This window comes from Procambarus clarkii, chromosome 15 (genome assembly GCF_040958095.1).
Source record: "Procambarus clarkii isolate CNS0578487 chromosome 15, FALCON_Pclarkii_2.0, whole genome shotgun sequence".
Classification (NCBI taxonomy): domain Eukaryota; kingdom Metazoa; phylum Arthropoda; class Malacostraca; order Decapoda; family Cambaridae; genus Procambarus; species Procambarus clarkii.
In genome coordinates, this window is record NC_091164.1 from 5,736,132 (window position 1) to 5,750,974 (window position 14,843).

The 14,843-nt window shown below is 39.1% G+C and overlaps 1 protein-coding gene across 4 annotated transcripts in view; it reads left to right on the top strand.

The window, feature by feature from the left end:
• LOC123759084 (NEDD8-conjugating enzyme UBE2F) overlaps positions 1-8,711 on the top strand; it is a 50,276-nt gene extending 41,565 nt beyond the window's left edge. For all 4 annotated transcript variants that reach the window (XM_045743924.2, XM_069324921.1, XM_045743925.2 and 1 more), the window contains exon 5: positions 8,554-8,711. In XM_045743924.2, the coding sequence (XP_045599880.1) occupies positions 8,554-8,670 (117 nt within the window). In that variant the 3' untranslated portion in view covers positions 8,671-8,711. The remainder of the gene's footprint in view (positions 1-8,553) is intronic.
• Positions 8,712-14,843: the final 6,132 nt, after the last annotated feature.

The following is a 14,843-nucleotide window of genomic DNA, read 5'->3' on the forward strand; positions in this document are numbered from 1 at the left end:
CAGCTATCAAGGGCCATCCCCCCCTGGTAGCTGTGGGTGTCAAGTGCATGGATTGCTCTGTTTTCTTGCATCCTTGCTGAGGTGTAGTTGGTTGTTTTGGTAAGTTTGTACTTATCTCGCTGTGCTCCTCTTGTGCTTGCAGGGGGTCGCACCTGCTTGATACCTGCTTGATGGGGTTCTGGGAGTTTTTCTACTCCCCAAGCCCGGCCCGAGGTCAGGCTTGACTTGTGAGAGTTTGGTCCACCAGGCTGTTGCTTGGAGCAGCCCGCATGCCCACATACCCACCACAGCACGGTTGGTCCGGAACTTCTTTTAGAAAACAGTCTAGTTTTCTCTTGAAGATGTCCACGGTTGTTACGGCAATATTTCTTATGCTCGCTGGGAGGACTTTGAACAACCGCGGACCTCTGATGTTTATACAGTGTTCTCTGATTGTGCCTATGGCACCTCTGTTCTTCACTGGTTCTATTCTGCATTTTTTTCCATACCGTTCACTCCAGTACGTTGTTATTTTACTGTGTAGATTAGGGACCTGGTCTTCCAGTATTTTCTACGTGTATATTATTTGGTATCTCTCTCGTCTCCTTTCTAGTGAGTACATTTGGAGATCTTTGAGACGATCCCAATAATTTAGGTGCTTTATTGCGTCTATGCGTGCCGTATATGTTCTCTGTATTCCCTCTATTTCAGCAATCTCTCCTGTTCTGAAGGGGGAAGTGAGTACTGAGCAGTACTCGAGACGGGACAACACAAGTGACTTAAAGAGTATAACCATCATGATGGGATCCCTGGATTTGAAAGTTCTCGTAATCCATCCTATCATTTTTCTGGCTGAGGCAGTATTTGCTTGGTTATGCTCCCTAAACGTTAGATCGTCGGACATCATTATTCCCAAATCCTTGACATGTTGTTTACCTATTATGGGCAGATTCGATTGTGTTTTGTACCTTGTATTATGTTTCAGGTCCTCATTTATGCCGTACTTGAGTACCTGGAATTTATCTCTGTTAAACATCATGTTATTTTCTGCTGCCCAATCGAAAACTTTGTTGATATCTGCTTGCAATTTTTCCATATCTTCAGCAGAGGTAATTTTCATGCTGATTTTTGTGTCATCTGCAAAGGATGACACGAAGCTGTGACTTGTATTTTTATCTATATCTGATATGAGAATAAGGAACAGCAGTGGTGTAAGGACTGTACCTTGAGCTACAGAGCTTTTAACTGCACTTGGACTTGATTTTATTTGATTGACTGTTACTCTTTGTGTTCTGTTCGACAGGAAATTAAGTATCCAGCGTCCTACTTTACCAGTTATTCCCATTGACCTCATTTTGTGTGCAACCACTCCATGATCACATTTGTCGAATGCCTTTGCACGTCAGCTCTTCGGGCCCGTCTCTCGCCTGTGTTTTTCCAGGGGGTTCAGGTTTTTGTGCTTTTGGAGCTTCTGTGGTTCTTTGTTTGTAGCCTTCACCTCAACCCTGTCTCCTGCTTTCCCTTTCCTTCCTCCTCTGCCTCTGGGCACGTTCTTGTCTATGGGGCTCCTCTGGGTACTCTGTTGCCTCCAGTGTCCCTTTCCAAGTGTTCTACTTATCATGAGTCATTCATATTTTCCTGGCCTGTCTTGTCTGCAATGACACGTACAACTTAATTTTCTCTTCAGGAAGTTTTATTTTCTTGGGATTACTTTTCTTCCTTTTGGTACGTGTTGTTTGCTTTCCACCCATTCTTTCTTCCGGATGCCTCTCCTCCGGTGCATTCTTTTAAGTGGGTCTGCCCATGGATTCGCTCCAGCTGCAGCTTGACATTCTGGGTCTTGTTTCTTTATATTCATGGCGTCCTACCCTGTTTATTCCCCTGGGGACTTTTGGGTGGTGATCATGTCTCTCAGTCTTTTGTTTACAGACTGTTGTCATTGGATTGTTTTCTTATGGGCACTGGGTTTGTGCCTGGTGGCCTTGCCCTGTATGCTCATTTGGCTTCCATGCTGTGGGGGCTTTTGTCATGGTCTTATATTATTGATCTACAATAATACTTTTATGGACAACTACAGAAACTTTTCATTCACCTGGTGCATTTTTCCACCGGCAGCTGTGGTAGGTAGGGCTTCCCCCAAATTCATTACCAGGTGCCCTGGTGTTTCTCTAATTCGTCGTCTCTGAGGTTTTTGTCCTCTCTGATTCCCCTGGGGGAAGGGGTTGAGGGGCTTTTGGTGCATGCCTCCAGTGAGACCTGGTTCACCTTTGTGCTGGGCTCCTGTTTTGTTTGGGTTCAGTTCCTCTTACCCTGATAGGGGACGTTTCAAGGTTCCGGTGCCTTCCTGGCTGGCGGACTACATTGATGGCTGGTTGGTGTGGGCTCCCTCTCGGTCTTCTTGTTTGCTAGCCAGGGTTCAGGTTCTTTCCAGCTTTCCAGGCTTGGGTTCCTGGTGTGTTAGAGGAAGTCCCAGTGGGTTCCTTCCCAGCTTTGGACTTGGCTGGGCTGGTGGGGATGTCAGATATTGTCCATCTCTCTCCCTCCTGTGGCTTTGCTTTGGCTGCTGTCTTGTGTTCAGCTGTTGTTGAGGGGGGCCCAGTGTCTCTAGGCAGTTGCTTGTGCAGTGTGTGGGAGCCTGTCCTTTGCCATGCTGGTTTACCCGCTGGGCAGGGTTTGGCTTCGGAGGCTGTTCTGGTATCCTTGGGGCAGCCCCTTTCGCCGTTCTCAAGTCTGTTGGGCTCTTCCCTGGGATCCTTGTGTCAGTTGCTGCATCTCCGTCTTCCTCTTCAGGGTGTTCAGGGTTTGGTGCCATGGTGCCTTCCCCGTTCGTCGCTCAATGTGTTCACGGACGCCTTGTCTCTTGGCTGGGGCTTCATGACCCGCGCTCACTAGGCCGGCCAGGCCCATTGGGCTCTATACTTCCATTGGGCTCATGGCTCAGTGTGTGGGTTTGCGGCTGTGTCGCAGGCGCTGTGGCGGATTCGGGATCCGGTTTCATTTGGATTGCTCCCTGGGGGTTCATTGTCTCCACCGGGGGGAGTCTGTGGTCTGTGGTTCTTTGGAGCTGATCGCTTCAGGTGGCTCTCTGCCGAGTTCTTTTGGTTTCGTTCTTCGCGCTGTTCACTTTCAGGGAGTATCCAACGTCCTGGCAGATGGCCTGTCATACTACATTCCTCTTGTCTGGTCTGGTGTCCGGTTGCGGCTTTATGTTGCTACGTGCGGGCCACTGATTCAGTGACACTGGATGTGCTCTGAGTTGCTCCAGTTTCCCTGGTTCTTTGTTCCAGGGCTCGTGTGTCTCAGGTTGTTCGTAGGGTTATCAGGTCTAGCCAGCCTGCGGTCCACCCCTCATGCCCTGATATTAGGAAATATGCTGCTCTAGCGGCTGTATTTGGGAATGTCTTGGGTTGACATTCGAGCGTGAGGGTTTCGGAAATCGAATAGGGTCCTGGCCACCAGATGCCTTGTCAATGTTTCGGGCCCTCTCCAGCTTTGTGTTGCTTTGGGACGTCTGTCGCGGCCTGTTGTCTCATCTTTGTCGTGAGACCTTTGGTTCTACCGCCTCCCGGGTAGGTCCTTCGGATAACGAGCATTGAATGTAATGAAACTCTATTTTCTGGGTGAGCCCCGGAGGCTCCCTGACAACCTCCCTTCCTCTGGTCAGTGATTTTCATTATTCTATGAACTGGAATGGTGAGCTGCTGGCTCACCTGAACTGGCGCACTAGTTGAATGACAATTTGCTTGTTTATTTATTTTCTTTTGGGGAAGTTCTTTGACTCTGTTTAAACATAGGTTGCAATTGTCACCAGGTTTGTATCAAAACCCCCATCTTTCTGGGTGCTTTCCTTGGTTGATGGCAGACATGACATACTTTAAATGTAAAGTGCTCATATGGCCATTGCTCCCTGCGCTTCTGAGGGGGGTCAGGTTCTGCCACGTGGTCCCCGGTAGGCAAGAACTCCTGTAACTGATGACCCCCAAACTAATATAAAACATATCAGTTTGGATAGCTTCAGGGAGTCTCTGGGGCTCACCCCAAAAATGGCGTTTCATTACATCCAACGGTGGGTTTTTTAAAGTTGCATATTTAAAAAAAATCCTCCTTTATCAATTCCTGTCATTAATTTGAAATAGGTGATCATACCTTTTCTTTTCCTTCTATCTTCTGCATATTTTCCCTTCTAATGAACATAAAATAAATTAGGCATCATCTCTCAGCATACGAAAAACCCAGTTCTGAATGTAATGAAACTCCTCTTCCTGGTGGGTCCTTGATGGCTTCTTGATTCTTGTTTCCTGGCACTCTCCACCCAATTCAATCCATGCTAGGCCCATGTGAGTCACACGAGCCTATGGGATATCCAAGATCAAAAACCTGCCTGCCCACCAAGGAGCAGGAGATGGTAGATTTCCTTTACCTAGAAAGGCCTCCAGAAAGGAGGGCATGCTAAAACATTACAAACAGCAAGATAAATAAAATATAGACAAAGCCATGAAACTGGAAAACCACAGGGTCTTGAAGCAGTACTCACTAGTTTCATCTACTTAACCATGTGTGGAGGAAATTATTCTTGAAGTTTAAAATCACAACACTAAGCAAAAATAGAACAACATTATAACAGTTAAAGATTAAAGAGGCAAAGTAACTACATGTGTGGACATAGAAATACTGTACTTCCTAGTAGAAATAATAAGTGAATTGATCAATTATAAAGGGGATAGTAAGGCAACAGATGAAAGAGTGAGGAAAACAAATAAAAGTACTGTACAGTGGCATCTCGACTTACGATTGCCTCTGCTTACGATAATTTTGAGTTACCATGTAAATTTCATCGAAAAATGCGACTCGACATCCAATGGTGTCGTCGACTTCCGATATTTGTTGGTACATGTTCTGGTCGACCGAGCGCGTGATTCCCGGTCACCCAGTCCAACCTGCCTACAGCTGCCCACTTAGTGACAATCGCGCCTATAAGAAATTCTGCGTTTGTGGTGATTTTTTGCATTTTGAACATTAACCCTCAAACTGCTAGGGGCTCTAATGGAATTCACACCCACAGACACAACAAAAAAAAAATCCAAAAAATTCTTTCGTCTTATAGAAGTGTTCATTTTTGTTCCCTGATCACGGAAAAAATAACAAAAAAATCGTAGGGGGCATATTTTAGCCGCAATAGGGTAGGGAAGTGTGGCAAAAAAGGGGCGTTGGCAGAGCCTTCGCCAGACGAGGTCTACTCCGCCCGAGCTATCAGACGGCAGTTGCCACAAATATATTATTACGTAATTATTTCAATGTCTCTGATTTATTTTTTCTTAGTTTTTTTGCAGTATTATTATTCCATACAGTGAATTGTGGTATATTTATATAATAAAATGTGTGAACCATCGCTGTACTCAAAATTATGGTGTGCATATTAGTGATTCAATTATTATGTTCATAAAACAATAAACAAATAGTTTTGCTGTTGTTACACTATATACACAGGTTATATATAAGTATCTGCATGTTTTGTTCACCATAACGAACTACTTAGTTGGTCTTATGAGTCAAAAAGCAACGAGGAGTGACCGCCAAACACCAGCGAGCCACTCACTGCCACTCCCTCCCTCAACACCACCTCACTTGCCCTCATTCTCCTCCCACAATAGTGTTTTTGCATTTATTCACTATACACAGACGTTATATATACGTATTTACATGTTTTGTTCACCATAACTGTACATCTAAGCTTGTATGGTGAGTAAAGGCACAAAGACGTAGCTACTCACACAGTCAGCTGATCGGCGGCCGCCCTCAAGGCCAGATGCACTAACATTTCTCCTACAACAATATTGTTTGTGGTGTTATTACGCTATATACACACATTATATATAAGTATCTACCTGTTTTATTCACCATACCTGTACAAATAAGCTGGTATGGTGCCCAAAGACCATAGTAGCCATCAGTAAACAACATGCCAAGTCGTGCAGACGACGCTCCTCCCACACCAAAATGGCGGCCCCCAACCTTCTCCTCTTGCTGTTATCTCACACTATACACACGTTATATATAAGTATCTACATTTGTGTTCACCATAGTGAACCACTAAGCTGGTATGGTGAGTGCAGTCAATAAATGGTGGCCACATACAGTCAGAAGACGACGCCACAACCCTCCCTCCACAGCATACTCCTCCCTCCATGGAGCACAACGCTAAATTTCACCACAATCCTGCTATTATCAGAATCCTGGTCAGTTTTATCACAGTCAGGGGGCTTCAGTAATACTATCACTGCTAAATAATAGCAGTATCAAATATATTTTGGCATTTGTAGGCGATGCTGTGGTCACAAGCTGAACAGCGGTGCTGTGAGCTCGTGCTGCATGCGCCAGCCTTGGTGGCTTCCTCAATACTGACGCTGTAACACCCAAGAATGTTGGCCTGGATTTTTTTTCTAGGTGGCATCTGGCAACTATCGGTCGTGGCTGTACTATAGCTGCCCCTATCCCAGGCGGGGCGTTTAAATTATAGCGCTAGACACGAAATCGTATATAAATGATTTGCGCGGTTTCGGTTTTGTCACTGATATCATTTATATATGATATGCGTGGTTTGAAGGTTAAAGTAATTATTATATATCACACCATGAGCCCCAGGAAAGTCAGTGGTAAGGCTCAACATATGAGATCCCATGTAAGAATGACCATAGAGCAGAAACAAGGGATCATTCGTAAATATGAAGATGGTGTGCGAGTTTTTGAACTGGCTAGGCAGTACAACAAATCTCAGTCAACGATATCCACCATAATGGCTAAGAAAAAGGACATTATGGGTGCTAAAGTGATGCATCATTACAGACAAATGTTAAAACGAAGGGAAAAACAAATGTCTCTTGACAAATTTGTAGCGAGACAAACAAGCACTGAACCACAACCAGGTCCTAGTGGTATTCAGGCAAAACGTAGGAGAAAGAGTACCCCAGAGAAAACATCACTGCCTGATGTGATAATGGAAGGGGACTCCCCTTCCAAACAGTAACAACTCTCCTCCTCCCCCCTCATCACCATTTTCCATATGCCATCAAGAGCCCTCCATAAAGGTAAGATAAACTTAGGTACTGTATTGTAGTTAGAAAAAAACATTGTATTCAGTATAAAATGTATTTGTATGTTAATATTTTGGAGGGTGGGGAATGGATTAATTCAATTCCCTTTATTTCTTATGGGAAAAATCGCTTCGACTTACAATCCGTCTCTGGGAACGGATTAGCATCGTAAGTCGAGGCCCCATTGTAGTAATATCTACAGTTGTAAAAGCAACACTGGGAAAAAATCACCACCTAAAAGGACAAGTCATACACTTTGGAGTACTGTAAAGCATACACATTGTCTTATGGTTGCAGTATGACATTACTTGCATGCAACATGCATTCTGGTGGGTGATGCATTGTTAGTTAGCCCTGTTTCTCTTGCTCCCTTTTCCTCTCCCAAGTCATAGATCTGTACAGCAGCTCAGTTCAAGTAATCAGTTGTATATCATTGCACTTGGCCCATATATCCATGATTAATATCTGGGCTCAGGGCTTTTTGGCATTCTATGAGTGTTAGCTTCCTATTATTAAATGAACATTCCTTGGCCTCATTGTATACCAGGGAGTATTGTGCACACCCTTTTTATTTTTTTTCTTCACAGATGGGTACAGAAACAGATGACTTCTGACTCATGTTAGCAGATTGAGAGCTTTCCCTACCTTTCCTTTACTAATGGGTAAGGCTCATGGTAAGCCTTACCCATTAGTTCCCCCTGGAACACGAGTTGCCAATCGGTTAACAACTAGGTACCCATTTACTGCTGGGTGAACAGAGGTGAACAGTTAAGGATTGTTGTCTAGTCAATCCTCCCTGTCCAGAATAGAAATACTGTATAAGCCAAATTGCTCATGAAGCACAGGGCAAATATACTACCAATATGCCACCAGTTATTATTCTTTGGCTCAGGCCCTCTTTTCCAGTGTTTTTTCCATGATAAACTCAAGCTGACTGTTCTGTTCTGCTAATTTTACTTTTCAACAGCCTCTTGAGGCTACATTGTAAGCTAGAAGAGCTCCAGAGGAAGCCCTCTCATAAATAAAGTGTTGGAGGTAAATAAACTATCATTTTCGATGGGCTTTCAATTTAATGGAAGCCCATCAAAAATGGAATTTAAGCTTTAAATTCCTGCAGCTAGGGTAGTTTTCGCATGTCGGTAGTCATTTGCCTTGTTTAACGAGAGATTACTTTTCATTTAAGTAGATGCATATTTTACTGTGCCTATGCTCTCTGGTAGGTATTACCCTGGTTTGGGGTTGATATCTGATCCCCCAGACTGCTTTTTGCCTTGAAAATAGATCTGGATTCTGGCCGTGGTGGTTTTGTGGTAAGTGACATGGTCTTGGAGGCCTGCTGTGGAAGTCTAAGGTTCAGTTAAATAGTGTATAAGCCAGAGTATTTCATTACATTCAACACATAAATTGTTATTGTAACAACTGGCATTAGAATTCAGTAACAATGATTTAGCTGTTAATGATAGTCATATTTGTTTCCATCCAGGACTTGTTGAACTTTGATGACCCTCTGAACATAGAAGCTGCAGAACATTATCAACAAGACAAGGAATCTTTTAGACGGAAAGTTAGGGAATATATTGACAAGTATACAAAGCGATGAGAAGGTTGAATATTTTAAAACATTTGTAAATACTCTTTAATCTTAGCAGTTGTTTTTTCTTCCATGTTCAATAATAAGCTAATATTTTTTACATATAAGTATTCAGATAAGCCAAAATAGATAGCATTTATATATTATATATATACTGTATATATATATATATATATATATATATATATATATATGTGTATAATGTGTATGTATGTATATCATACCTAATAGCCAAAACTGCATTACTTGGCCTAATTTCTTTAACAGAACAATTTTTGTTATTTTCAAATGTTTCCAAATTGGTTCATTCTTATCCACAATATCCACAAAGATGTATTAAGAACATGAATTAATAACTGTTATGTTAGGATAGGTTAGGTTCAGTTTGGGTAGGTTTTGTAAAATTTGTTAGTTTTTAACTAAAAAAAATCACAATCATAGATTATATAACATTTTTGTTTATAATTCCATAAGACAAAATATTTGACATTAAATATTTCAAGAAAATACAGCTTGTTAGGCAACTCTGGCAATTTGGTATGACATATATATATATATATATATATATATATATATATATATATATATATATATATATATATATATATATATATATATATATATATATATATATATATATATATATATATATATATATATATATGTCGTACCTAGTAGCCAGAACTCACTTCTCAGCCTACTATGCAAGGCCCAATTTGCCTAATAAGCCAAGTTTTCATGAATTAATTGTTTTTCGACTACCTAACCTACCTAACCTAACCTAACTTTTTCGGCTACCTAACCTAACCTAACTTTTTCGGCTACCTAACCTAACCTAACCTAACCTAACCTAACCTATGAAGATAGGTTAGGTTAGGTTAGGTAGGGTTGGTTAGGTTCGGTCATATATCTACGTTAATTTTAACTACAATAAAAAAAATTGACCTCATACATAATGAAATGGGTAGCTTTATCATTTCATAAGAAAAAAATTAGAGAAAATATACTATTTCAGGAAAACTTGGCTTATTAGGCAAATCGGGCCTTGCATAGTAGGCTGAGAAGTGCGTTCTGGCTACTAGGTACGATATATATATATATATATATATATATATATATATATATATATATATATATGTCGTACCTAGTAGCCAGAACGCACTTCTCAGCCTACTATGCAAGGCCCGATTTGCCTAATAAGCCAAGTTTTCCTGAATTAATATATTTTCTCTAATTTTTTTCTTATGAAATGATAAAGCTACCCATTTCATTATGTATGAGGTCAATTTTTTTTATTGGTGTTAAAATTAACGTAGATATATGACCGAACCTAACCAACCCTACCTAACCTAACCTAACCTATCTTTATAGGTTAGGTTAGGTTAGGTAGCCGAAAAAGCTAGGTTAGGTTTGGTTAGGTAGGGTAGGTAGTCGAAAAACAATTATTTCATGAAAACTTGGCTTAATAGGCAAATCTGGCCTTGCATAGTAGGCTGAGAAGTGCGTTCTGGCTACTAGGTACGACATATATATATATATATATATATATATATATATATATATATATATATATATATATATATATATATATATATATATATATAATTATTTATTTTGTAGATTTTAATTTTTTCTATGCAGCTTGTGCTGCTACAATAAAATGGGGCATTATTCAAAACATAGTTTCTTTCATGATGTACTACAGAACTAAATTATATATACACTAAAAAAAATATAAAAAATTATACTTAACTGGAAATGGAACAAGAATTTTGTGGTAATGTATATACAGTATTCTCTCTTGTGGTTTGGAGAGTATTACTTTGTTAATTTTAAATTTTTACTTTTTTGGGGGGGAAAATAACCTGAAATGTTCATTTTGGATGCACTTCTTCAGTACTATTTATATAACCATGATAAAAAAAAATTCCTGCAGTCTTCATGACATAGATAATTTACTAAAGACAATTTTTGACTGCAATTTTTTTTTAATATTGTCAAGATTAGTTGACCCTCCCCTCTCCCCCCCCCACCCGTCAGATTTCTCATCTAGAGCACTAATCTTTTAATACTGTATTTTCTTGAAAGGTTAGTTTTCTTTTTTAACAAATATCCTAGACTAAATGGACTTTTTGTTGTTCCAATTGTAAATTACCATGGAATGCACTTGTGTATAAGTTGTCATTTGAAAGATAATTCCATTGATGAAATGTGTATAAATTGTTAGCAGAGTACTTTCTATTGTGCTGAAATTTATTTCTGTGCAAGATGGGAAAATCTATTTTGGTAACATTCCCACTGAACATCTTGTTCTTTAGATGTTCTGATAATAAACATTAACTTTGTATATGGAAAATATTTAAAGGTTTGTTACTCAAAGCATACTGCAATGAAACAAAATTTTGATATTTTGACATATATATATAATGTACTGGTATGCACACTGTAGGACTATTATTTATTGTAAAGAGTTCAAAATAGATGGATAAATCTTTGGCTTGAGGTCAGGTGCTGGGCCTAGACTTAGTGATTGTGGTGAAAGAATGTTTCACCAGTTTAGACTGTGATGTGTGTGTTGTGCAGCTAGCAGTTCTTGAATCACATTCATCATGTCTTGAGCTACACTTTAGTTTTGCATGCATGAAATCCTGGTAATGAAATACTGTATGCCTGAATTCAGTAATAATTAAAAATAAATTAAAAAAAATTGATATCTAACCAAATCATACTCCTGTAATTATTCATTTGTAGGATTGTTCGAGTTTATACTTTGTTTTTCTTTTAAAACAAACTTTATCAAATGTGATACTTAAAATACATCCTTTACTTTTCTGTTATTAGAATTAATTTTAAAGATATACACTGTTACAAAAAAATCTGAATTATTTTCTTTTATTTCAAGTTGGTCAGTGGAGTTGTAAACTACACTCCTATCATCTGCCTTAATACAATTTTTTCTGCAGTATATAATTTCTTTTTCTCCTTTTCCTAATTACAGCACATGACTTTCCAGGAAACACGCTAATACTGTGAATATGTATGATTAACTTTGAAATGGCATTACACTTAATTATTAGTGGTTATTGAACTCAAGTTTTTCAAGTGTCAATAAATCACTGTTGCCTCCTTAATGCAAATTTGTTTGAAATCTTTATCCTTCAGTTTTTGTGTGGAATTTTATTCTCTTAAGACACTAAATTTTTAAGGTTTCACTATGCAATTTTATGCTTAAAAGTTTTGTAATCAGCTGGGTTATGGTGACTGAAATGCCTTTGGGCTGTAAGCAGTATTATTTTGTCAGAAAAGGCAGTTAACATCAACACTGGCCTAGGTAAATGTTGTAGGTAGATAAAGACACTTTTTGCTGGTTTAAATTTTTATTTGTCGGCAAAGAATCACTTAACCACTGAACTGCGCAACGCGCCTGCAAGCCCTCAAGGGGTAGGGGTGCGCAACGCGCCTTCGGGAATTTTTATTTTTCACGTTCCATTCAAAACTTGTGCGCAGTGACGCAGGTACGAAATGGATGCCTCGGGGCTCCAGTGATCGTCCGCCATCTTGAAAAAAATCCCAGCATTTCCCGCAGTCGTGGGGAGCCTCGGTTTAAAAGCACCAACCATGTCTTGACGCATAGTCTACAAGCTCCTGTTCCATGGTCTCTGTCTCTCTGTCTGTCTGTCTGTCTGTCTGTCTGTCTGTCTCTCTCCTTCTCTCTCCTCCTCTCTCTCCCTCTCTCCCCCCCCTTCTCTCCTCTCTCTCTGTCTCTGTCTCTCTCTCCCCCTCTCTCCTCTCTCTCTCTCTCTGTTTCTCTCTCTCTCTCTCTCTCTCTCTCTCATGGTGTAGCATACACCATGTGGCTATTGCATTGCTAATATCCATCATCTTTTAAAAACGTTCACCATTTCTTCATCCTTGTGACACCATACATTGCTCTCTAGCGTTAAGCCAACAGGCAAAGTGTTTTCCATATATTTCACACACATTGCAAATTTTTTAGACAAAAACAAGTTGTGGAAACTAACAACAAATAATTGTAGGAAAGAAAGACTAGCAACATATCAAATTTATTGACCTGTTAGAAATGGAAGGCAACAAATGATCAACACAGCAGGACAAAAAAGTATATTATATAAAATAGATTTGAGATCCAGAATAGCAGCATTTAATATCATAATACAGCATAAATAACAATAATGCCTCAGGGCAAGGAAACTGGAAGTTAATATATCTCATTTATCAAGCTTGACAAGAACTAAAACACTAAAGACCACATTAACCTAAAAACAAAATTCTAACACATACACTTAATAAAATTTACATCAAAGAGTCAAGCAGTATACATAAATGGTTGCAAATATTGTGTAAGAGATAAACAGTTTCATCTTCTACCAGATGACAGTTCATGAAGCTGTAGTCTAAGACAGACAAATTCCATAACCCATGTAGAGTTGAGGCTCTTATGCCAAAATATGGTTTGAAGCACAACTTATAACTTGAAGCTACCTCAAAATTAAAGTCAACTTTATCTGGCATAAACATTTAAAACACAATCTACTAGTAAACTATGTAAGTCAGCAACAACTTAATCATATCCTTAACAGTTATTCCTCGGGTAATGTTAGCTGGCCTATATGGCCCACAGTCACAATGTTTACAAGCAACAATTCCTAATGTTATGAAGATATACACTGGCATCAGTGTATACAGTAACAGTACTAATATCACTAAAATATAAAATGTTCTTGGAATGTTCTCAGTTCTGCAGTAATTGCATAAGGGGCAGTGTAGTATACTATTCTTATTAAATTTATTATGTCTACAATGTTCAGAGAGCAAGGCTTGCAGCTTCATTTATTGTAAGAAGTTAATATTAACAATGAACTAAAGCATTCAGCCTAATCAAGAGTTGAAATATTAACCGTCTTTAGTTTCTGTAAAAAATCTTTTACTACAGTACTTATTAACAGTTTTTGAGAATGTCAATGTGGTTGGCGTGTCTACCAAATGATCACAAAATCCTTGTGTGTTTTTGCAAACTTGATATGCAACCCAATGACAATACTAACTTTCTGCAAAGCTTCCCTGATAATATAATGAAGGGGATAACAAGACTACTGTTCATTACAGTTGTACAGGCTCTCCACAGCTGCCAGCTGGTGATGTTCTCACTAATGTGATACAGCAGACAGTAGGTCAACTATTCTCAAGTGTAGTGGAGTGTAAGAATTAATGTGATGTTGCTCAAGACATGTTCACATACAAAAACTAGGATTATTCTGTAAATTGACCAAATGAATGGGTGAAGAATATGTCCCAAATCATCAACTGTTTTTACTACTGAAGAAAGAGGTAAGCATATTTTACCTCTGCTCTCTGTAAGGATGTACCAGCTACTGGTTGCAAAGGGAATTTAACAAGAAAAAATAGGTGTAGGAGAAGGTAAAGTAATTCAAATGTAAATAGTTTGCTATGTTACATGGCTTGAAATATATTTTTACATCAAATATAAATTCAGTCCATTGGTTATATACCATATTAACCATGCTAATTATTTTGCAGTTCATATGCCAAGTTAAAGGACAGGTTGGTGTTGTCACAGTAACACAAATGCAGCAACACCCACACTTCTGCATCCAATAACAATTCATAAAGTAAGACTGGAAATAATGAGCTGCCTGTCTAACTTATTCATGTGAACTCTACTTTTACTTATAATCTTTATAAAAAGTACAAATATTGTTTTCTTTATATTTTAATATTTCTCTTAATATAGAAAAATATAAACTAATGCTTATGGATAAGTACATGACCTGAAGGTACTACTACATAAATTTCTAGTCCATTAAGAGAAAATTTGTTTCATTACTCAATTTTCCTTCACACTTGTAAATCGCAAACACATTTCAAATATATGTACTGTATATATTTAATTTTTTAACCCACCCAAAGCAAAGGAGGCCCCCCCCCCTCCCCTCAAAATTTTTTCTAAGCACTTGTGCAAGTGTGGTGTATAATCACACACGTGTCACGGAAAAACATTAACCTAAGCAATAGATTATAAATCCTCTCCAGGTAATTCTTTTTTTGGTTGATACACCAGATTAATGGAGTTCTGGAAGTTCTTCTACTCCCCAAGCTCAGCCTGAGGCCAGGCTTGACTTGTGAGAGTTTGATCCAACAGG